This window comes from Phoca vitulina, unplaced genomic scaffold, assembly GCF_004348235.1.
Source record: "Phoca vitulina isolate PV1807 unplaced genomic scaffold, GSC_HSeal_1.0 scaffold48, whole genome shotgun sequence".
Taxonomy (NCBI): domain Eukaryota; kingdom Metazoa; phylum Chordata; class Mammalia; order Carnivora; family Phocidae; genus Phoca; species Phoca vitulina.
This window is the reverse complement of record NW_022589751.1, coordinates 6,976,689-7,001,149: the sequence shown is the minus strand read 5'-3', so window position 1 is coordinate 7,001,149 and position 24,461 is coordinate 6,976,689. Positions and strand designations below refer to the sequence as shown.

Below are 24,461 nucleotides of genomic sequence, written 5' to 3'. Positions count from 1 at the left end.
GGGATTAGAAGTAATTTTTATTTTCTGCTTTCTATGCTTTGGTACTTTCAAAGTTTCCTATGGTGAACTTATATCACCCTTATGATCAGACCAAAAAAAAAAAAAGGTTTTAAAAAAACTAAATGAATATCTCAGATTTGGCAAACACTGGATTGTCAGCTGGAGATGCTTTGTCTATGTCCTATGACACGTATGAAACCCGTAACCCCTGACTGCTGTTGAGGGCTTTCTTCAAATGATGGGTGAGAGAAGAGGGGGTATTTCCTAGAGTAGCTCTCGGAGCCGTGTAGGTCGGGCTTTGGGCAGGTGAAGCTCCCCCTCTGCTTCACCCCATCCCTTCTGGCCAGCCACGGTCTGCCGCCCAGTCCCGCAGGCTCAGTGTGGTCCCAGGACATGGGCAACTCGGGGATTCAGACAGATCCCTAACCACAGAGTTTCTTTGCTAAGGGGAGCCCTGAGGAGCCAGCCTGCAGGGTGTCCGGTCCCCCTGTGTGTAGACTAACTCCAGCCTTGCTCCCTTTTCCATCCGCCCACACCACCAGCCGCAGAACAGTATGCCTGATGTTATCATCTGGATGATCCGGGGAGAGAAGAGACTGGCCTGTGCACGCATTCCTGCGCATCAGGTTTTATACTCCGCCAGTGGTGAGAATGCGTCTGGGAAATACTGCGGGAAAACCCAGACCATCTTGCTGAAGGTACGGCTTCACCCCCGTGTAATGTGAACTGCTTCAATGCAAAACCCGCCTTCCCGAGAAGGGGCTGCTTTATTTGCTGATCATTGAATGACTAGGACGATCGTGGTCGATTCCAACCCATTTTCTGGCACCTTCCCCTAGGGTGGTAGTTCCCAGAGAGCGGTCTGGATCTGCTAGCGTTCAGGCAAGGACACTTCCGCAGAGATCTCGGTGACACTAATATTAACGTGACATTGTGAATGCTGTGCTTTCTGGCTTGAATTTTCCTCTTATTTCTACTGTCTCATGCTAAGCAATGCCTCCTTCCCTTCCCTTCTAGAGAGTGTTCGGGAAGTAGAAAAAAAAGGAGAAAGTAACAATAGTCCAAGCAGTCTACGCCCTGACCAAATAGGTCCTCAGATTGAAAACTTCTGAGAATTTGCTGCTTTAGGGCAGTTGGTTCTGAACATTTTTAGAGTCATGGCCTCCTTTAAGAACCTGATGGAAGCTACCAGCCCTCTCTTCCAGAAGAATGCACATCTCACATGCATCCAAAGTTTAACACAGGATTCAGGAGCTTCATAGACCCCCGTAAACCCATCCCAGGACCCCGCGTTAAACACTGCTCTCTGTGTGCTTATGGAGAACCAAGGCAGGGCCTGGGGCTGAAAACCAAGAAATCAAAATAGTCCCAGCTGCATTTGACATCCCTGTCCCTGGCCAACCCCAGCCCAGTTCTTTGGATTTGGGGGGGGAAAGAAATAAAAATCAAGAAGAGAAAAAGCAGTCAGGGGAGAGTGTTCTTTTAAAACAAGGAGATATCTGCTAACTTTTAATAAATGTACTCATTGTTCTTTAATCAGGAAAGTGAAAATAGAAATTATCTTCTTTCAAGTATCTCTTGGTGGAACAAATTTTACTTCAGATAGAACCACAATTACAATTGTGTTGGTCAGCAGTCGGTGGAAGCAAACTGATTAATAAATAAAATTTTGCAGTGGGTAGGAGAGGAGACAACATGGTATTCTCCGTGTTAGGTTTTAGAACTCAGGGGATAAACAGCAAAATGCTTTCAAGACAATGTTGTATGTATTTATTGATTGTGTTAACACTCATTATCCTGTTTAGGGAGACATTTAATTCATTGGGGTTTTTTGCTGGTCTTGGGACCCCTTTACACTCAAAAAAATTATTGAAGACCCCAGAGAGCTTTTGTTATATGGATTACAGCTATCAATATTTACTACAATAGAAATTTAAGTGAGAAATTTAAAAAGTATTTATTTTAAAATAACAATAATTAAACCCATTACATGTTAACATAAATTATGTATTTTTAATAAAATATAACTGTATTCTCTTTACAAAATTAAAAGAGTGTTTCACATTTTTGCAAACCTCTTTAATGCCTGGCTTCACAGAAATTAACTGGATTCTCATATCTGCTTCTACATTTAATCTGATAGAATAAGTTGTTTGGTTAAAGTATATGAAGAGAGGGGCACCTGGGTGGCTCAGTCAGTTAAGCATCTGCCTTCAGCTCGGGTCATGAGCCCAGGGTCCTAGGATCGAACTACATTGCTCAGCCAGGAGCCTGCTTCTCCCTCGCCCTCTCTCTCTGCCTGCCGTTTCCCCCTGCTTGTTCTCTCTCTCTCTGTCAAATAAATAAATAAAATCTTTTTTAAAAATTCTAGAAAAGGGAGAAGTATATGAAGAGAATTGGGCCTCACATAGATATGTAATTGGAAAAGGGAAGAGTATTTTAATACCCTTTTCAGATAATTGTAGATACACATTTTTGGTATAACACCAGACTCAAGTAGTAGCTTCTAAAAGGTGATTTGCAGTATGGAATTTGAAACCATATCAGTGAACTTTTCATTCTCAGCTGCATAGAAATCCATTGGTTTATTTTGTACTTTGAATGGTTCTATTATCCATGCGTGATTTTGTAACATTTAGCATTGATCATTTAGAAAATAGCAGTTCATGGAGTTATGCAAATCTTCCTAATATTGACACATTTCATCTTACAATGTTGAAAGAAAATCACTTTAATTAATATCACTCATCAGAAAAGTCTTTATGTATCATGATGCTATCAAGCTTACCATGACAGATACAAGTTTTCCAAAATTCTCATTTTTACTTGGAAGCCTGAATTTTATCATTGGCAACAGAATACAGTCAGTTATTGTCCTTGAAGTGACAGGCTTACTTTGTTTATATTCAAGGAAACATCTGCCCCATACTCAAGTCTGAATAACCATATTTGTCTGTCAAAGAGATTTCCATTAAAAAAAAAAAGGTTAATTCAGTTCACATTTCAAGCAATTGCACAAGAGCTTTTTCTCAAGATATACATTAATATGCAGCAGAAGCGATTTGTGTGTACTTTCTATTTTATTACACAAAATATTAAAAAGATGTACTCATGGGGGTGCCTGGCTGGCTCAGTCCATAGAGCAGGCGACTCTTGATCTCAGAGTCGTGAGTGGAGCCTACTTAAAAAAAATTTTAAAAAAAGCTGTCCTCAAGGATCATGATTTGATAAGATTAGTAATTTTTACTGTCTTACTGAAGGAATTCATAAGTAAAACTAGTATTTGTTTTCTTCTCTGAGAGTGAGGAAGAAGACTGTGACCACAGGTTCGGTTTGGTGTTACTGCCCTGATTCGTGCTGCGTGCCCAGAGTCTCATCCACATGGTTTTACACCATCACTGAACCTATCAATACAGCGAAAAAAACAAGGAACGTCTTGGTATTGTTAGGAAAATAGTTTAACTCCGTGAACCTCCTGGAAAAGTCTCAAGGACACAAGGGGGTCCGTGGCTCACATTTTGAGAACCGCCGCTTTTGCTGTTATTATAATCTCTGCTGTAGGGCCATTTGGAAATACTTTACGCAAACAAAATTAGACTGGGGAGAGCGATGATTAGATGTTCAGTCTGCCTCGGGCTTGAACGTAATGTCGTAGCCCGTGCTGCTGCCCATAGCTGAGCACGTTCTTGTGCATCTCACAGTATCCGCAGGAGAAAACCCACGGACCGAAGGTGCCTGCGGAGCTGCGAGTGAACATCTGGCTGGGCTTGAGTGCTGTTGAGAAGAAGTTCAATAGCTTCGCAGAAGGAACATTCACCGTCTTCGCTGAAATGGTACATTCAGTAACATCACTGTCTTCCTCTTGGTGGGGGGGGGGGGGGGGGGGGGGGGCCTGTTACTTGTCATCCTTAGAGAAAACATTCATCCATTGGCACCCAGCCATCAGCGCCCAGCCGTCGGCACTACCTAAAATCTCATCTGAGGGACCTTCACCTGGGAGGACGGGGAAAGATTGACAGGAGGTTTTGTTGTCCACGCTGGGACCCACCAGAGTGACTGACACATAGACAAGCCAGTAATGAGGGCCCTGGGGAGGTGCAGACCTGGAGAGGCGTGCTTGGAGGTGGGGGTCTTTGGACCGCAGAAGACGCATTCATGGAGGGAAAGCCTCCCTAAGTGATTATAAAACTGCATATCCTGTTGAAGATGCTGCCTGCTGGGGCCGCCCCAGAGATTCTGATTGTGTCACTGAGTGAGGGATTAGCAGCAGCAATGATTCCTGTGTGGGTGGACGTGGGGCCTCAGTGGACCACTTTGAGAAACAATGAAATACATGGGAGCCACACAAAGCCTTTATGGTACAGACTTGGAAGTGCCATTGAAGATAAATAGAGGGTGGGCTGGAAGCCAAGGGGAAGGCCCTGGATGACGGCTACTTATGTGCGGTCAGCTGGGCAAGGTGGAGTGGGGGCATCAGGGCACATGGAGGAGACGCGCCAGCATTCCTGGAGGGTTTCTTGGCATCGGCCTGCCCTCCAGCTCTGAGGCTCGAGCTAAGCTGGAAGCTAGTACTGAGCAAGGATCAACCAGTCCAGGGTTCCCTTTCATCCTTTCCCATTTCTAGATCCTTCCCTGCATAGCTCAGACTCTAGTTCCAACTCATCTTAAACAGACAATCCATGCATCTTAGTTGCGTGACTCTAATTTCTTTAGATTCTCACAACCTATGGGTACCAGTAGGGGCACATTAATAACAAAATGGACATTTCACTGGTTCTTGCCTTCCTGTGCCAATACTAGACCTCAGTTCTCTGCAGAACCCCCAGCACCCCCGTCCCCTACCACGTTTCTGGAGGTCCCGGAGGTGCTTCACATGTGCTGACAGTCTTGCTGAACTTCTTGCCTAGATTTTACTGTAGCCATGCTGGCTTCCAAACAGAAGTAGTGGGAACACCCTGCTCTTCTGCTCTGTGTCCTTGTCACTTAGAAACCAAAAGGAGCCATGCACATGCCCCGAAGTCTCACAGCCCCATGTGACAGTAGCTTCTTTAGCTGCTTCCTGAGCTTATCTCCTTTCAAGGCTCAGCACCCATATCTGAGACAGGTACTGTTGTGTCTGGTTAAACCCAATTTCCCCATCAAACCTCTACTCAAACTTCTTCCTTCTTCAACCTCAAACTCCCCTGTCACTTGCAAATCATCTTTTCAGTGGACTCATCAACAGAAACATGGAAGTTTCAGCTTGTACCCAAACAGGGACTCTCACCACTGGCAAATCTCAACCCTTTTGATGGTTGACAGAGTGAAGAGCAGACCATTGTAGATTTATAACTTCTAACTTAGACAGAAATGCCCCGTAAACAAGAGTCTGTCTTTGCCACTAAACCTGCTTCAGGAAAGGTCTTGGTCTTCATCCCCACTACATTCCAGAGGGGATGAAGGCACAGAACTTTTAGGCGCCAGAAACGTCAGGCCCTTAAAGGACCTTCCTATGTCAGACAGGTTCTTTGTAGACTGCCTGGGAAATGTACCATCAATTATAATGTTGATTCTGCAGGGAAATGTGCCCCAAGTTCTAGGCTGTAGACCATTTACGAATAAACTCTTAGAAGCCTGCACATTCATAAATTGAGGACTTCATGGGTATTTAAAAAATTAGGTTCAGAGAACCATTTGGAGCCATTCAAAATAATAATGGAAGCAACTAGTGTGATATACCACTATTTACAAAGCACTTTCAACTGCACATTTGAAAAATTCTGTGGGAACTGGTGGTATTATCCCCAGTGAACAGATGGGAATACTGAGTCTAGAAAGATGTGATTTACCCAAAGTTGCACAATCAGTAGCTGCCCAAGTTAGGTCCGTGCCTTCTGCGTATAAAGTTTTTTCACTTTCTATCATGGTTTAGCTTAAATGGGCTTAAAAATTTATGGGTGGCCTTTATTTCCTTCTCTCTGATGGTGTTTCTCTAATTTGTTTTTAACAGTATGAAAACCAAGCTCTTATGTTTGGAAAATGGGGCACTTCTGGATTAGTGGGTCGTCATAAATTTTCTGATGTCACAGGAAAAATAAAACTCAAGAGGGAATTCTTTTTGCCTCCAAAAGGCTGGGAATGGGAAGGAGACTGGACAGTTGATCCTGAAAGAAGGTAAGTTTTTCCATTTTCTGAGGAAAAAGGATGACAATGGAGGCTTTCCCTAGAAATTGCTAAATGAGTCTTGCCCATCATCATTCTTGGTAATATTTATGTAAAACCCACTGAGCATAAGTCCATAGAAACTTAAGATATGTCATTGGTGCCCCATAATAAAATAAGGAAATATAAAAAGCACCTGGTACTAATATTTATTAAGAACTTATTATGCGTGAATGTGTCAAGCAGTGAGCTAAGCACCAGTGTGCTAATCACTTTATTGAATCTGGCCTCTAGCCCAACAGGGTAGGTGGTGTCAAAAATTAGGAAGGGTCTGAGATTTTTACTTTACTTGCAAGTTAACAAGGTCACCTGCCCTACTTCATGGATGCTGGCAGGAGACACAGGACTCCTGGGTCAGAGACCAAGGATTTCACTCCCACCAGTATTAACATTTGCTCTGGTCCTCAGGGTGACAAGAAGATGGTCAGATGACACTTAAACATGAAGTGGTTGTGTAATAGGAGAGGAACCTGAGCTTAGGGAACCCGAATCTTTTATAATGGGTAGCAAGCATGCTGGTCCTTTGCTCAAGAGAGAGAGACGCTATCTCTGTCTTCCAAGATTATTCCTCCTATAAATATCCTCGATGCTGCCGAAACACGAGAACTCATAGAGAATTACCTCCCAACAAATAATAGCATTATCTCCACTTTACAGGGGAGGAAACTGAGACCTACAGAGATTAAGTAACTTGTCCAAAGACACATGGGTTGTAGGTGGTACCAGTCCAGCCTGGGCACCAAAACCAGCACTCAACTATTATGGAATGTCTGTAAGAAACAGCAGAGGGTACACTTTAAATGGGCGACTTGTATGATATGTGAATTGTGTCTCAGAAGCTTGTTATGAAAAAGAAAGGAACAGTAGAGGGGAGGCAAGCTTGTGTCCCCTGGAGTTTGGGTCTCTGAATGTTGCCGACGGCATCAGAATCCGAGCTCCCTCTACTCCACCTCATGACCGGATACTTGAGGTTGGAGGAAACAAGCTTGTGAAGTTGGATTTCAAGGCCTCAAACTAGAGTTTTTCCTCTCTGTCCACATTAGTTTCCTGTGATCACAGGCATTAGGGAAGGAGGGAAATGAGCACGCTGGGTCTGGTCTGGTCTGTTAAAACCCGATGATTGCACATGATTGCTTTTAACCCATGACAGCTTGCTTTGGATAGAGTTGGGGTTGCTGGTGAGGAGAAGGGAAATGGGATTTGAATTGGAGAGAAGGAAGGAAGGTTAGTGAGGACAGGGAAAGGTGGAGGCATTGTGTTTGGAAAAGTGGAGGGTCAAAGCATGTCAGGGCTCGATGGGACCCCAGAGACGGCAGCCAGGTCTTCTGTTCTCCTTCTCTGGGGCCCAGAAAATGATGGGATGGGCTTAATTTATACAAATAGTTGGGGCCACTTCTATTCTGATTTCTTTCCGGGGCTTGATTCTTAGGGAGGATTTGGCAGGGAAAAGATGTCAGGACGGTAAAAGAAAAAGAAACCTCACTTGAGTGGGTACCTGGCAGAAGACTTCAAAGTTGGAGCCTCTGTACTTTCCTTATGGGTTGTCAAAATAGTTCCAAATCCAAGAGGAAAATTGGCATGGCAGAGAGTCAGTATGGGTTTCTTAAGTACCTAAATGGAGTCTGGAGTCTTAAATGACCTGGTTTGGCTGTCGACCTAGGAACTATCCAGAAAATTTAAACTCCTCCCTTCAGTTTGTGTTACGTAGACCATGCAGGCCATGAGTAAAAATTTCCACACTTGGCCCCATGAGACCTTCTCCACTCCATTTTTTAAAATAGGGGGAATGAGGGTGGACAACTTCCTATTCTTTTGAACTGTTAGCCAGGCGTTTTGCTGCAAAAAAGCTGAACGGCCCTGAACTGAAACAAAAATATGGAGCATGAGGTCTGTCTAAGGAGCTGCCCGTAAGACTGTTTTCCCAGTCCCCACCCTGATTACTGAGAAGGAGCAGCCCTGCTGACTTGAGGAGTCCTCTGTGGTTTAGGTCTCATTGTTCCCCCAGGCCCCTTCTTCACAAGAGTGTCAGAAGTTATCAGCAGGAAGCGTTTGGTGGTGAACCCAAGGGCTAGTGTCAGGAGGGAACCGGTGTAGATGTTTCCCGACCGCGGGGCAGAGCTGGGGTTGTTGGCTACCATTGCTCCTTTGGTAACACGAGCTGGCCCGCAGCTTGCTGACTGAGGCCGACGCGGGTCACACGGAGTTCACAGATGAAGTGTACCAGAACGAGAGTCGCTACCCTGGGGGCGAGTGGAAGCCAGCCGAGGACACCTACACCGATGCGGTGAGTGGGCTGCTCCCCACGGAGAGCCTCAAACCCTAACTCTTTGGAACCGTGATCTGCGAATCCTCCAACCGCAAGGCGCGGCCTCCCCTTCTCTTCTGCTCTATCTCGTGTCCTGAATAGCCTTACCTTAGGCTGAAGCTACACAAGTGCACCTCTAATTATTTTCTCTCGAAAAGACATTGCGTCTGTTTAACTAGATGTTGGTACATGGTAAAGTTTGAGTCGTGCAATTTTTTAATTGTAAATATTTATTTTTAGTTTTTTAAAATCACAACAAATGGAATGCGTATGTCTTTAAAATGTTCAAACAGCATAGAAGGAAATGAAAAGTAATTCTTCTCCCAGATTTACATTCCACCCCCCAGTGATAACCACTGAAATCTTGTTTCTGTTCACACTCAACTACAAAACTTCTTTCCCCCCCACACACCTAAATAGTATCAACAACTTGTATTTTTCATGTAACAATATATCTTGGGCATCCTTTGATATCAACACATATAGATCTATGAGCTTTCTTTTTTTTTTTTTTTAAGATTTTATTTATTTATTTGACAGAGAGAGACACAGCGAGAGAGGGAACACAAGCAGGGGGAGTGGGAGAGGGAGAAGCAGGCTTCCCACTGAGCAGGGAGCCTGATGCGGGACTCGACCCCAGGACCCTGGGATCATGACCTGAGCTGAAGGCAGACGCTTAATGACTGAGCCACCCAGGCACCCCGAACTATGAGCTTTCTTAAAAAATGCCTGCAGAGTGTCTTATTATGTGCACCCGCTATAATGTATTTAAATATCCTCTCCTTGTGGACATTTTGATTTTTTCCCAGTCTTTGGTTTTCTCAAGCAATGCAGCAGTAAACATCCTTATATATACATTTTTATTCACTTGTAAAAGTTTATGTCCAGGAGAGATCCTTGGATAGGTTTGGTCAGATTTCAATGCATATGCAATTTTGATAAATATTGCCAAACTGCTTTCAGATAGGTTGTATAAGTTTTTATTTCCAGCAACAGCGTATTAGAGGGCTGTTTTCCTAAACACTCACTACCCCCACCACACCAGCTTTGTCAGTGCCCAGATGTCCTTTCCATTTTCTCACTTTTAATTTAAAGTGAAGCTGTGGGGCACCTGGGTTGTTCAGTCAGTTAAGCGTCCAACTCTTGATTTTAGCTCAGGTCATGATCTCAGGGTCATGAGATCAAGCCCCGTGTTGGGCTCAGTGCTGGGCATGGAGCCTGCTTAAGATTCTGACTCTACCTCTCCCTCTGCCCCTTCCCCACTGCCTAAAAATTAAATAAATAATTTTTAAAAATAAATTTAAAAAAATAAAGTGAGGCTGAGCATTTTTCCATATGTTTATGGATCACCTTTATTTCTATTCTTATGAACGTTTTTTCGTAACTGTCCATTTTAATGTAGTCAATACTTAAGTCGATATTTAACCTAAACCTTGCTCAATCTTACATGATTAGCATCTAGAACGTCCAGTGACATTACCTTGTACTTGAAAACACGTGTTTTTCATGCTTTATCCATCTCTGATGGTTTCTTTCCAGTATAACTCCTGATAAAGAGAGTCACGCCATTTCATAATATTGTTGAACCATATGAAATTGCTGATATTTGACCATTTTTGATCTACAACAACAATTTCCCATGGTTCAACCCAACATACCCCCTAATAGTGGAAACAGAAGGTATTCTAAAAAACTAATCTTGTGTAGCAATTGTGCATAGAGATTAGAGATTCACAAATTAGCATGTAAATACCATTGTTAAGTGTGTGGCAGCCTCTCGCCTTTGCATCTTATCTGACACTATGGCTTACTTTTCTTCATTTTTTATTTTGTTTTGTTTTTACTTTCTAAAGAACGGTGATAAAGCAGCATCACCCAGCGAGCTGACATGCCCTCCAGGTTGGGAATGGGAAGATGACGCATGGGTATATGATATAAATCGTGCAGTGGATGAGAAAGGTAACATTTTAGATCTATTACCTTGTGGGGTCTCTGCAGCAAGGCCCTGGTTAACCAGAGTAAAGTTTCCTTGTGGGGAGGAGTCCTACTTCTGTTGGTCTGTGACTGTCAGGTCTTGGATATTACCTGTGACTATTCAGATGCAAAATCTGAAGGACAAGGAAGTGCTTGCACAGGTGGGGGTGGGGGCGGCAAGAGTGAAAAATACAAGATCACAGTGGGCCAGGTGTCTGCACGTTGAGATGCTGGGGATCCACGATGAGAATTTAGAGGGAACTGGAATTTGGATGTTCTCTATTCTAATCATACCCCATAGACTCCCTGGGAACATCACACTCAGGACCCTGGGGCTCAGGAAGGACTGTAAAATGCCTTAAAAGTCATCCTATTCAGCAATAATGCAGATTGTTTGGGGTTTTTTTTGAAGTATAGCTGATACCCAATAATGTAGATTATTGACATAGCTTCCGTTAATGGTGTTTATCCTTTTCTATGAACAGTGATCTGAAGGTAAATGAACTATCTAACATTTGGAAATATCAAAAGAGAAACTCTGATTTCTTTTCCTTATAAAAGAAAGAACAAGCATGGATAAAGAAGGGTTCAAATAGATTATAAATTCTTTGCTGATCTTGATGCACACACCAAGCCTTATAATAATAGTTAGCATTGACTGAGCGCAAACTATGTGCTAAGCATAGTCCTAGTGATTTGCAGGCATTATCTTGATGAATTCTTTTTAAAAAAGTATACTTTACCTTTATGCTGGGGAAATTGGGCCATAGACAAGTTTACTAACCTGCAAGAAACTTTTTTAGTAAATAGCCAGTGTGTGGTGATGCTGGGATTTAAACCCTTCAGCCCTGTCCCCGGCTACCTCTTGCACTGTGCTTTATTCTTAGATGCACTTAATTACCATGAGTGAGGAGGGATGAAAGGAGAGGAGAACCCCGTGGCCGCAAAGGAAGCTTTTGAAGAGGGATCCAGGGAAACAGAGCTGTGTTCGGTTCGGCTGAATTGCAGCCAAGTGAAAGGAGCAGTGGAATTCACTGGCACAGGAGAGAATGCTGGGGGAGCAGAGACAGTGACTGGATGTTTCCTGCAAGTTTATCTGGCAATCTGGCAAATGCATCTCTTTGGGATAACCGTTTGCAAACTCTGTTCCAGGCTGGGAGTATGGAATTACCATTCCTCCTGATAATAAACCCAAATCCTGGGTTGCAGCAGAGAAAATGTATCATACTCATAGACGGCGAAGGCTGGTCCGAAAACGCAAGAAGGATTTAACACAAAGCACTTCAAGCACTGCAAGGGTAAGAGTTAGCTTGGGAGGGAGCTAGGCCGGGGGCCACACAGAATTCCCGTTCCTTGGCTATTTCCACAGAAACCATTCGCCAGTCAAGGGCGTAAGGCCCTCCCTGCTCAACGATTCTCAAAGCGCACTCCCCACCCCAACCAGCAACAACACGTTACCTGGGAATGTGTTAGAAATGCCTCACCCCAAACCCACTGATTTAAGAATTCCAGGGGTGGGGCCCAGCAATCTCTCACCAGGTCTTCCAGGTGATCTGAAGTAGGCTAAATGATAAGAACCACTACAGAGTAGTAATAGAAATTATTTTGGTATCATAACGAAGGAGTGGCAATAGTTCAGTACTTGGAATGAGATACACAAGGACTCAAATCTTGGCCTCATTTCCTTTCTCATCTGCAAAATGGGTACAGTACCATGCTTTTAATTAGGGTATTATAAGGCATACATGGAAGAATAAGTTAAGTGCAATAATAATACTCATAATAATAAGTGGAATATGTTGTGTGTCTTCTATAATGCCAAGTACTAAATGTGCATTATCTATAATCCACAAGATCCGCATTTTATCCTCATTTTATAGATAAATGACTCTGGGCCATATGTCTAGAAAGTGATTGAGCCAGTGTCTGAACCCAGACGAGGCTATTCCACAAAGTGCCTGACTCATAGCAGGTGCAATGAAGTTACTTTTTATTACAAGTAAGCTTCTTGGGCACAAAAATGGAACCATAGTCATCTTTGTATCCTTCTTGCTGGTTCAGAAACTTGTTCTTGATAAATAGTGGAGGAGAATCAATGAGCTGATGAATGAATATTTCTTATTCAACTCCCCCTATGCTAATGGAGTGAGAAGCTCCTAGAGGCACTTGACTCTCTCCTTCCACATGAGAGCACCAAGGTGATACTGAGCCACTCAGGTCAGAAGACTGGAAACTTGACCCAGTTCTCCCAAAAAGTATCATTGAGACTTTGATCATATTCCCTAACCTCCTCACGCCTGGCTGCCTGAAATATTTCAATGCTACTGTTAACACTACTAGAGGGTCAATTACAAGATTGTGCTTGACCTGGAATTATGTTTATTCAAAGTTGAAAAAAAATCCTGCAATGATAATAACCCACATAGAGCTCTTGTTTCTGAGATCATAGATATTATTTGGTATTATTTTGCATTTATCAAATCTAGTCATACTTTTAAGATATTTACATACAATTTCCATCGGTAAATGTCAGCTACATGAAGGCCAGGACCTGGTCTTATCTTGTTCTTCATTGCTTCCTCAGCTCTTAACACAATCCCTGTCATACAGTAGACACTCGTATTTGTTAAATTGCATAAAACATTGAAAACTGAAGACATTTATATATAAACAGTTTTTAGGATAAAAAGTCCTATCCTCAGAAGTTATTAGTTACTGCAGAAGTAATATCCTCTGCTCTATCACTTACTTACTAGTTATGCCAGTTACTAGCTTAAATGAGACATTTAAATCCTGGGGAGAGTGGTGTCATTTTTCCCCATATAAGGTAGAGATAACAGTGTTTTCCAAACCGTTTATAACAGTAATGATGTTTTACGTGCTAATGAAGCGAGGAAATAGAAAGCAATTTGAGAAAGAATACATTTTCCTTAAAAAAAAAAAAATCCATTTTCCGTAACCCTCCCCAGGTCTGAACAAGGTCCCTCTCCTGAGGGTATAGGGCACCACCTTGGCAACGTCTCGTTCCGTGTCAGTTGCCTGATTATCTCTGCATATTTCTACAGTTCATCAGCTCTGCAAGGGCAGACAGCCTGCCTCCTTTGTTCTTTGTTGTATCACTGGCTCGTAACACAGTGCTTGGAACAGAGTAGATTTTCAATACCTATTTGTTGATTGACCAAATAATCTGCTTTATCAATTAAGGGATATTGTTGTTATGATGATGATGATTATCATTAGCATTAAAAGTTTTACTTCTGGTCTAGGCCATGGAAGAATATGAAGACCGGGACGGCTGGGAATATGCTTCTTTAATTGGCTGGAAATTTCACTGGAAACAGCGCAGTTCAGATACCTTTCGCCGCAGACGCTGGAGAAGAAAAATGGCTCCTTCGGAAACACATGGTGCAGGTGCCATCTTTAAGCTTGAAGGCGCCCTCGTAAGTAGCAAGTGCTCAAAGCTCAAATAAGATTGGCATGGGGAGAGTAGATGAGTGTTGGGGGCTCCACTGACTCCACAGGGACCGCTCCAGCGCGCAGGACTGCAGATGATTTGGGAGAGAGCGACACAACCTAGGTGCTCACTAACTCTTGTTGCATGACTACACCATGACCATAGGAAAGGTTCTAAGAAGTTCTACCACAGACACACCTGTTTAATGTTTCCCCCAGCATTTTCCAAATATATCTGTTCTGAAACGCTGGCTGTGCTGACGCCTGTTAACATCGCAGGCGCGGGTTCTTGGGATTGTACCTTGGAAACTATAACTGTTCAGCAAACCGAGAAAGTTAAATACACAGATGTGAGGGGGAGAAAAACAGAAGGATGGCTCACGGAATTAGAGAATAATTCCTATGGAAGCACAGTAAAGAAGGCAGGGAGGGGAAAAGCGCAAAGGTGGAAGGAATGCATAAGAGAATGGCAGTGGTCCATCTAAAACAACATGGTGGTCAGGAACCATTTCCAAACGCAGCCTATTTTTATATTTCGGCACATTGACCCTGCTATGTTGCTTATTCTCATCCTCCTCCCACCCTTTTAATCCCCTTATTTATCCTTTATGCTTTTCCTCTTTTAAATTTTCAGCATCAGGGTTTGGTAAGCCTGGACTTGAGGCAAAAGACTGGCTTCAACTTCTTGCTCTGTCGCTTTCCAGCTAAGTGACCTTGGGCAAGACACTTGCTGTGCTGGGCTTTATTCGTCTTTAAAAATGGAGTGATTGGATGAGAAGAGTCCCTTTTAAAAGCCACCATTCCATTTCTTTGTAATTCTTGCCTCTTTGTTTTGAGGCATTGGTCATGGACTTTTCTGCCTCTTTAGGGTGCAGACACGACTGAGGACGGAGACGAGAAGAGCGGGGACAAACGGAAGTACAGCGCCACCACCGTGTTTGGGGCAAACACCCCCATCATTTCCTGTAACTTCGACAGTAAGTTTTAAATGGATTTGTACATTCCACCGTTATGACTTATCTCACGAAAACTCTCTGAATCACCGAATAGGATTAAAATGTCTTTATGCAAATGTGACTTCTGTTTCGATGAAGAGGATTTTTTCAGATACACTTTTTTTTTTTTTCTTTAGTTGTATTTAATATGCTGGAAATTTTAATGATTATAATTTTAATTTCTAACAGATATTTTTAGTGTACCTTATCACTTTTTGTCATTCTTTTTTTTTTAATTTTTTTATTGTTATGTTAATCCCCATACATTACATCACTAGTTTTAGATATAGTGTTCCATGATTCATTGTTTGTGCATAACACCCAGTGCTCCATGCAGAACGTGCCCTCCTCAATACCCATCACCAGGCTAACCCATCCTCCCGCCCCCTCAGATACACTTTTAAAAATCATATTTGGGGTGGAGGGTCGTCAGATCATTGACTTTGACATAGTCTGTCCAATATGTACTCATTCTATCTATTAAGCTCCCCAAAAGATTGTTTTAATTAAAAAAAAAAAGGTTCAAAAAGTTAAGTAAAGGTTGGTTCCAATGATAATCTTTAGGAATTTTGGAATGAGGCAGACCTATTCTGTACTAATAATAGCAAATGCTTATGATAGGGCTTAGCATGTGCCAAGCACTGTGCATATATTAACTCATTTAATCTTCATAACCACCCTAGAAGGTGGTGTTATTGTTGTCCTCATCTTAGAGCACTATAGACAAGATTTCAAGTAGTCTGACTCCCGGAATAATGTGTGGGGGGTGGGAGCATATATACATTAATATAGGGGTAAGGAGTATAAAGATTCTGAACTATCAAAGGAGGAACTTTCCTAGATCTGGGGCTGAAATAGTATAGGAAGCCCTATTTCTATAACTCTTGGAAACCAAGTCTCATTGTCAAGGTCTGTGATGACAAGCAGTGGCCTAAATCCAGGTTTTACAACAGGAGTGATGTTCTCCTGAGTGATACACTTGCATTGAGCTTACTGTAGTATTTTTTTTTTAAGATTTTATTTATTTATTTATTTGACAGAGAGAGATAGCGAGAGAGGGAACACAAGCAGGGGAAATGGGAGAGGGAGAAGCAGGCTTCTTGCCGAGCAGGGAGCCCAATGTGGGGCTCGATCCCAGGACCCTGGGATCATGACCTGAGCCGAAGGCAGAGGCTTAACGACTGAGCCACCCAGGCGCCCCTTACTGTAGTATTTTTAAAGTTAGTTTTATTTTATAGGAAACAGAACTACTTTGGGAGCACCTGTCATCACCATTATGTGTGCTCTTTATTGTGGAGAAGTAGATTTGAATGACCCATTTATCTGAAACATGAATTATCTCCAAATATTCCAGAAAATTTGCAGTTTACAGTGTTATGTTTCTTATGAGTAACCTCCATCCTGTTCTTTTTAGGAGTCTACATTTACCATCTGCGCTGCTATATCTATCAAGCCAGGAACCTCATGGCTCTAGACAAGGATAGTTTTTCAGGTAAAGGGACAAAAATCTCCATCTTACATGTTATTACATAGCTGGCTAGCTTGAGTCTACTTTTCATCAAGTGGATGTTTTTAGTAATGTCTCACAACAAAGAGGCTTTCCATATTGAAATGAGTTTGATTTGTGTGAAATAAACTGCACAGTCATTAAATAATCACTGCGTATGTTGAGTACTAGTGCTGGGTGCTAGAGATACACAGAAGTTACATGGTCTTTTAATACTAATAATCATTCATTGATTAAGTAGTAAAAAGCACCAAGAAGAAAAGCAATTTCTGCTCTTTGCTTATACACACAGCTCTCTCTATGTATACATATATACACTCTGGGCTCTTGGGCTGATCAGTAAGTTAAGATCCTTTATAAATATTTTTGTAGCTCTCTCAAGTTGACAGAAAGATCACAAGTTCGCCCATTTGCCTACAACACCAGGCTTGAGGCAGTGTGGAGTCCATTTTGACCTCTCTGTGGCCTGTTCCCCAAATTCCCTGCACCATAAAGCCATGAGACCCAGCTCGTTTCATGGCCTTTGGACTGGTTCTAAGGGGAAGGCTGTGGGCAGGGCTGGGGAAAAGGCCAGGGGTCCGCTGCTGAGGATCTGTGCTGTTGCTGGTGGGATCATGAATGGTTCAGGGGCCATCTGGGTGACTTGGGGAGATTTCCACTTCAGGACTTGAAGGCCAGCAGAGCTTTGATGGAAACAACTCTTAAAGCAGTTGCCTGACGCTCTGGAATGCTCACATCACTCATGAGGTGTGTTCCAACACTCATGTAACCAACATTTGTGAATGGTTTCCTTTTCTTACAGATTAGAGCAGATTCAAAGTCATCCCCATAATACGCATCTCCAAATGGGGTTTGAAGACGTTTTTGAATATTCACCACCAGGGGGCACTCAATCATTGAAAGTCAAAGTTAGACTCTTAATCCTAATTCCTGACTAAAATTGCGTAAAACTCAAGCAGATTCCTTGCCGTTTGAGATATAAGATAACTGATCGGGGCCATGGCTGTTGTAAATAATGCTGCAGGGAACATGGGAGAACAGATAGCTCTTTGAGATAATTATTTCATTTGCTTTGAGTAAGTACCCAGAAGTGGGATTGCTGGATCATATGATAGTGCTGTTTTTAATTTCTTGGGGAACTTCCATACTGTTTTCCACTGTGGCTCCGGCTGTCTGCATTCCCACCAACGGCGCACAAGCGTTCCCTTTTCTTCCCATCCTCGCCAACACTGGTTATCTCCTGTCTTTTTGACACTAGACATCCTAACGGGTGTGAGGTGATATCTCATTCTGGCTTTGATTTGCATTCCCCAGAGGATTAGTGATGTTGGACACCTTTTCATGTACCTTCTGGCCATTCGTATGTCTTCTTCAGAGAAACATCTCTTTGGGTCCTTTGCCCATTTTTTAATTGGGTTATTTGGGCTTTTTGCTATTTTTGTATGAGTCCCTTGCATATTTTGGATATTAACTGCTTATCAGATATGTGGTTTGCAAATATTTTCTCCCATTCCATGGGTTTCCATTTTGTTGATTGTTTCCTTTGCTGTGCAGAAGCTTTTTAGTTTGATGTAGCTTCACTTGTTTATTTTTGCTTCTGTTGCCTGTGTTTTTGGTGTCAAATCCCAAAAAATCATTGCCAAGACTAATGTCAAGAAGCTCACCCCTTATCTATTCTTCTAGGAGTCTTACGGTCTTGGGTCTTATGTTCAAGTATTTAGTCTATTTTGAGTTGATTTCTGTGTATGACGTAAAACAGGGCTCCAGCTTCATTCTTCTGCATGTGGCTGTCCAGTTTTCCCAGCACCATTTATCAAAGAGACTATCCTTTCTTCATTGTGCATTCTTGGCACCTGAGTTGAAAATTAATTGATCGCCTATGCATGCATTTATTTCTGGGTTCTGTATTCTGTTCTATTGGTCCATGTGTCCGTTTTTATGCTAATACCATACTGTTTTGATTACTATAGTTTTGTAATATAGTTTGAAACCAGCAAGTGTGATGCCTCCAGCTTTGTTCTTTCTCAAGAAGGCTTTGGCAGTCTCTCTCCCAGGGGGTGGTGAGGGTCTGTGGTCAGTGCAACTCGAAGAAGAGCATGCGATTGAAATGAGGGGGCCTGGGGAGCTAGACATTAGCCATGGCCTCACAGTTACTCTCTTTTTCTGTTTTAGATCCATATGCTCATGTCTCTTTCCTCCATCGAAGCAAAACCACTGAGATCATCCACTCAACTCTGAATCCCACATGGGACCAGACCATTATATTTGATGAAATTGAAATCTATGGGGAGCCCCAGACGGTTCTACAGAACCCGCCCCAAGTTATCATCGAACTTTTTGACAATGACCAAGTGGTAGGTAATTTAGAATTTCTAAGACGGCTTGGGGGAATGATGGAGGTGTATAGGGATATTTGTTGGGGAATTTAAGGACTGCTTGTTTCTCTAGGGCAAAGATGAATTTTTAGGACGAAGCACGTGCTCTCCTCTGGTAAAACTAAACTCAGAAACAGATGTCACACCCAAACTTCTCTGGCACCCCGTAATGAACGGAGGCAAATCCTGTGGGGATGTCCTTGTAACTGCAGAACTGATTCTGAGGCACAAGGTACTTACTGAGTTCTCACGCATATATTCTTTCCTAGTAGCTGCTTAAAACACTTGCTAATAATCCGCGACACCATTTTCTTGAACTAAGGAGAGGCAGTTACGTGTCCATGTTTGTTTTACAGGATGGCTCCAACCTTCCCATCCTTCCCTCACAAAGGGCGCCCAAACTGTACATGGTCCCCCAGGGGATCAGGCCTGTGGTTCAGCTCACTGCTATTGAGGTAGGCAGCTCCCTAAGTTTTATTGATCAAGTCAAATGACATAGCTACACAACTGGACTCTCTCGTAGGAAATGGAATCTTGCTACATATTCTCTTGCTGTCTCCAACTTCCTATAGAATTTGTCCAAAAATTTGAAATATGCATGGAAACAGAAAGCTTGTCGAAATAAGAACAGGTCAACTCCAGTGTTACTGAGGGAATCTAGAGTTCTCACTTATGAGGAGCCAGGAGATTTCTGAGTTTCCCATGTCAACCGGAGAGCTGGGAGAGGGAAGGCAGACTGCGAGCAGCGTGTGTGTGTGTGCATGTGTGTGCGCGCATGCGTGTGTGTGTGTGCGCGCGCGCACGTGTGTGTGTGTGTGTGTGTGCGTGCGTGTGCATGCAGAGAGCAGGGGACCTAAAAGGGGGGCTGAGGTGGAGAGAGGGATGGGAGCAATGGGAAATGGTGACATGCCAGACCATCAGAGCAGACACAGGCTGCGGGAGCTCACGGGTAGCTTCATGGACAGCGTCTGGTCCACTCTCAAGGTCTCCCCCTTGTCCAGTCAAGCAGCTGTTACCTTGAGATTTCCCTTCTCAGGCTGTCTTGTTCAGAGTTCCCAAAGACCAAAGCAGATGGCTTTAAACAACACTGTGTTAAGGAGTTTACACTTGATCCTCAGAATGACCCTGTGATTTGTTTGCAGACGAGACGGTCGTGTTTGCAGACGAGACCTAGAGAGGTTCCAAACTTGCCAGGGTTCACGGCCAGGATTTGATTCCTGCACCCTTCACTGCTCTGCTTTTTAGCAGCTCAGGCAGAAAAAAAGGGGCAAAACTGCTTTCTCTGCATGACCTACAGGCTTTCTAGGATAATAGTCTCAGAGATTTTAGGCAAATCTACACAAGTCAATCTTAAAGAATTTACTAGTTATTAAGGAAGAATTTTTCCTTTTGAATATTATTTGTAATATACTGAGTTTTCCTCCTCTCTCCTTATATTGTTTTCTTTAGATTCTAGCTTGGGGCTTAAGAAACATGAAAAACTACCAGATGGCCTCCATCGCCTCCCCCAGCCTTGTCGTGGAGTGTGGAGGGGAAAGGGTAGAATCAGTGGTGATCAAAAACCTTAAGAAGACGCCCAACTTCCCGAGTTCTGTTCTCTTCATGAAAGTGGTACAGTATTAAGACTGTAATAACACATGTGTGTTGAGTAGCTGAATTGTACTCGAAATATGAATATATAAAGATTGCATCCCCCGCACCCCACACATATAGAGTTTATGTATTTCCAAACTCTGACAGCAACTAGAAAAACCCTGCCTTGAATTCAGCTTGCCAGTGACGTTTCTCCCTTAGATTCTCACACTGTAGTAATGGTTTCTTAAAGCTTCACACATCCCCAGTGATACAGAAATATTTGTGAAAAATACTTACTTTTTTCTCAAATGAACTTTCCATCTATTCAGTTCTCGGGGACAGGCTTTTGGTCTCTGCCCTGGAGGGCGGAACACTGACCCTCAGTCCTGCCCCTGCAGGTATATGTGGACCAGAAGCCTCCAGATAGGGATTGGCTGGCTGGGGAAGGGGCAGCTGCAGGGCCCATTTGAGGTGGTGGGGCCCGGGACAGGCCCCACCTCCAGTGGAGGGCACCCACTTGGTGCCATGGAAGTCACCCCCTGGTTGTTAGGAAGGGACAGCGTCACATCCGGCTCACGGTCATCTGTCATAGACCCCATAGGACTTTGCAGCAAGAAGAGGTCACCCTGTCCTTCCGCTTTTTAAAGCAGTTTCATCCTTAGTGTTTTTAAAAAGAAAAGTCTTCCTTTCTCACTGTACTGAATAAAAGAGAAAATCAAGGCATTTCCTTGGCGTGATGAAGCAGAGGGCCCAGCACCTTCGCTTTCCTTTTCCCTCCCTAGTCATTTGGTGTTGCTCACACCCCCTTCTCAAACACTAGGGTCGTGTGGTTTAAAGTCTGCTCTTACAGATGTAGAAACTGAGGCCTAGAGAGGGGGACACCTTATCCAAGTCCCACAGTGAGTGTCAGGCCACACGCTCAGGGCTGCAGTGGTTATGTGGGAGGCAACACCGGGACAGCTCCGAGCCATTCCCGCCCCCTGCGTGTCGTGTTTGCTCTCGCCCAGCAGGGCAGGCGGCTTCACTCCTCATACGCCCACTTTGGAGGAAACCCAGAGGTTGAGTCATTTATACCAGGGGATTAGCTGGCAAGTAGGAGGCCAGAATTTGGACTTCCGTTCCCCTCACTCCAAAGCCCGTGCTCTTCCCCCTACAATGCTGCAGATGGGGTGCCACCTGGACGCTCCAAGCCAGAATCCCGAAGTGATCGCCCCGGGCCACTCCACCCGTCCGTGCCCCCTACCCAGCCCCTCCCCCAGCCCCAAGTTCTAGTCTGAATCTAGTCCCAGCGGGAGTGAGGAGAGCCACTCCGCCAACCCCAACTTCTCCTCCTGTGCGAGGCCAGAGATGAAACATTCCCTGAACCCCATACCGGGTGCATCCTGGGACCAGCCCATGATTCCCGACTCAGACAGTGTCACCGAGGCCACCAAGTTCCACGTGGAGGAACAGGAGGAATCAGGGGAAAAGGAGCATTCTGTCTGGACACTGAACTTCCAAGGCTAAGAGATTCCCAAGCCACACAGTTCCCTTGGAGATTCAGTTTTATCTCGGTTACTTGTAAATTCTAACTCATCCTCACCGCAGGCTGACTCTGCATCCTTTCACAGAGCACAGCCAGGTCCTAAGGCACTAGGCTAAGCAGGTCACACACAGCAGTTAAACAACCCTCCTACTACGGAGGACGTAGCTGGGGCCTTGAAGAGTTGAGGTCCTCAGCTCCCAGGGGCAGACCCAGGGTTTGACCCCAGGCAGGCTCGAGGCTCATGCCCTGAAGCATGACACTGCTTGCCTCGCATGCATTCCTGAACTACCTACTGTGAGTCCCCGGGGCTACACCAAATGGGCAAACAGAGTCTGGGTTGGTCCCTTTGGTCTCCTACGGAGGAGTGATGCCTGCTTCTGTGACCCCCAGTTCTTGCCCAAGGAGGACCTGTACATGCCCCCGCTGGTGATCAAGGTCATCGACCACAGGCAGTTCGGGCGGAAGCCCGTCGTTGGGCAGTGCACCATCGATCATCTGGACCGCTTTCGCTGTGACCCTTATGCGGGGAAGGCGGATCTTGTGCCGCAGCTAAAAGGTAAGATGCATGTCTATATACACCATTTGGGGCTTCTCATGTGTGATCTGATTTAATCTTTACCCACCTGCTCAAGATAAAAATAAGCATGCAGATGAGGAAACAGTTTGATTTACAGTGGGCTATGTAACTTTCCCAAGGTAATAGAGCTAGTACGTGGCAGAGTAGGTTTGAATTCCCACCTTGTTTTGGGGGGATCCAGTGCTCAAGCTACTACCTTCTGAAGTAACCTGTCCTAGCTGAACACTCGATGTCTCTGCAGGAAATGTTAAGTGCTTCCTCAAATTGTCATGTAGTCAAGCAGAGAAGACAAACAAGGCAATGACCGGTTGCTTTCCAGTGTGATAAATGTTCTGATGCAGAAATCCAGGGGTCCCCTCGTGAGCACAGAAGCAGGGGGAGGATTTTTATTTTGTATTGCTTTCCATCTATTATCCTGATGAACATGTCCTGTTATTGTGATGTAATTGGGAAAATATTATTTCATTGTTATCTGTGGAGGAAAAACTGATACCTGCTGAGTTTAAATGACTTGCCTTAGGTCACATGATTAATAAGTAGATGATAGAGCAGGGCATAATACTTAGCTTAGGGCTCCAAAGAAATAATAGCTAATGGATAGCATTTTGTTATTGCCCGTTCAATAATGACTCGTTTTTAGCTTACTATGTGCAGGGTCCATGTTAGGGGCTGGGGACTGGGACACAACAGGGAACAAGGTCCTAGGGCCCTTCCTGGCTTCATGAGATTAGGCCCCATGGAGAATTGGCACACACTCATTCAGCAGATTGTTGGTGCCTCAAGACTGAAACAGATGTCTTCTGTTTAAGCAGCTGCACTGCTAACCAGTTCTATTTAATCTTCTAGAAGTTTTGGTATTGATTTTACAGAGCATCTGAAACTCATCTGTTATGTGGGTCTGAGCATCCTGTATCCTTGATTCAGAGAAGAGGAAAAAATAAAATCCACAATCACACGTGGACAAAAAAAAACCTACATGAGTTTACCCAGAAATTTCCCACGCAGAGCATTTTGTGTTTAATTGATAATACCTAAAATAGCGACATTTTTTATAACAACAAGGATTATTGTAACCACAGCATTGTTGTATTGGGGGCTACTAAATGGAGAGAAACAATTGTCCTAACATTTTTCCTAGTGCTTTCATGAGACAAAGTTCTTTGATACAAATGTGTGAAATCACAAATTCTGCAACCTTTCTCTGGCCTCCGAGTGTGGACCTGTTGGTGTCTATTGGTCAGGGGGCTGGGTAGGTTGGGCCTCAGGCAGAGGTCTCCTGGTTAGTGACTGTATGTAATTAATGTGAAGTGTGGTCAAGGTTTCAGAGAAGTCTTCAAAGAGGAAACTAATCCCTAAGGAGTATGGGGTGGGGAGAGTATAGTATTCCTAAGACCAGAATCTATTATTTTAGATCAATCTTGTTCTTTCTTAAAACCAATAATAGGGTATGAGTTGAGGAATGTATTTGGCTGGCTTAATGTTGGAAGCATATAGAATAACTTATTCCTCCTGTTCTTGAGGCTTTGTTGCCATGAGGCTGGTAAAGCAGAGAACTGGTAAGAAAGAACTCGAATACAGTTTTGTTCCTGCTTGCCTGCCTGACTGGCTGTCATGTTCTGGGTTATGTGTGTGTCAGGAGTTTTGGGGGAGACTATCTTGGAAATGCAGAGTAGATATGGGGGTTCCACATGGGTGTAAAAAGACCTAGCATAGCAACTGGGCTATCATAGATGTTCAGTAAATGTCAGTCTCCCCAGCCTCCCCAGTATCCCCCTGATCATTTCCAACATTCACTGAGCATTTACTCTGCTCTGGGCTCCGGTGTGTTAAAACACAAGGTTTGGGGTCACACAGCCCTAGGTCACCTACTTCCACTTCCTAAGTGTTTAACCTGAAGCAAGTAACTTGCATTCTCTTAGCCTCAATTTGTTTTTTAGTCTTTATAATGGGGATAATGGTGCATATTCTGCAGGA

General features: G+C 43.7%; 1 protein-coding gene across 2 annotated transcripts in view; it reads left to right on the top strand.

Annotated features, from left to right (window-relative positions):
• Nucleotides 1-24,461, top strand: part of MYOF (myoferlin) — a 160,004-nt gene that overhangs the window by 101,182 nt on the left and 34,361 nt on the right. For both annotated transcript variants that reach the window (XM_032432325.1, XM_032432326.1), the window contains exons 24-37: nt 543-698; nt 3,702-3,833; nt 5,990-6,153; nt 8,371-8,485; nt 10,360-10,465; nt 11,633-11,778; nt 13,747-13,920; nt 14,802-14,910; nt 16,343-16,420; nt 18,608-18,789; nt 18,884-19,042; nt 19,167-19,265; nt 20,260-20,421; nt 22,301-22,466. In XM_032432325.1, coding sequence (XP_032288216.1) covers nt 543-698; nt 3,702-3,833; nt 5,990-6,153; nt 8,371-8,485; nt 10,360-10,465; nt 11,633-11,778; nt 13,747-13,920; nt 14,802-14,910; nt 16,343-16,420; nt 18,608-18,789; nt 18,884-19,042; nt 19,167-19,265; nt 20,260-20,421; nt 22,301-22,466 — 1,948 coding nt within the window. The remainder of the gene's footprint in view (nt 1-542; nt 699-3,701; nt 3,834-5,989; nt 6,154-8,370; nt 8,486-10,359; nt 10,466-11,632; nt 11,779-13,746; nt 13,921-14,801; nt 14,911-16,342; nt 16,421-18,607; nt 18,790-18,883; nt 19,043-19,166; nt 19,266-20,259; nt 20,422-22,300; nt 22,467-24,461) is intronic.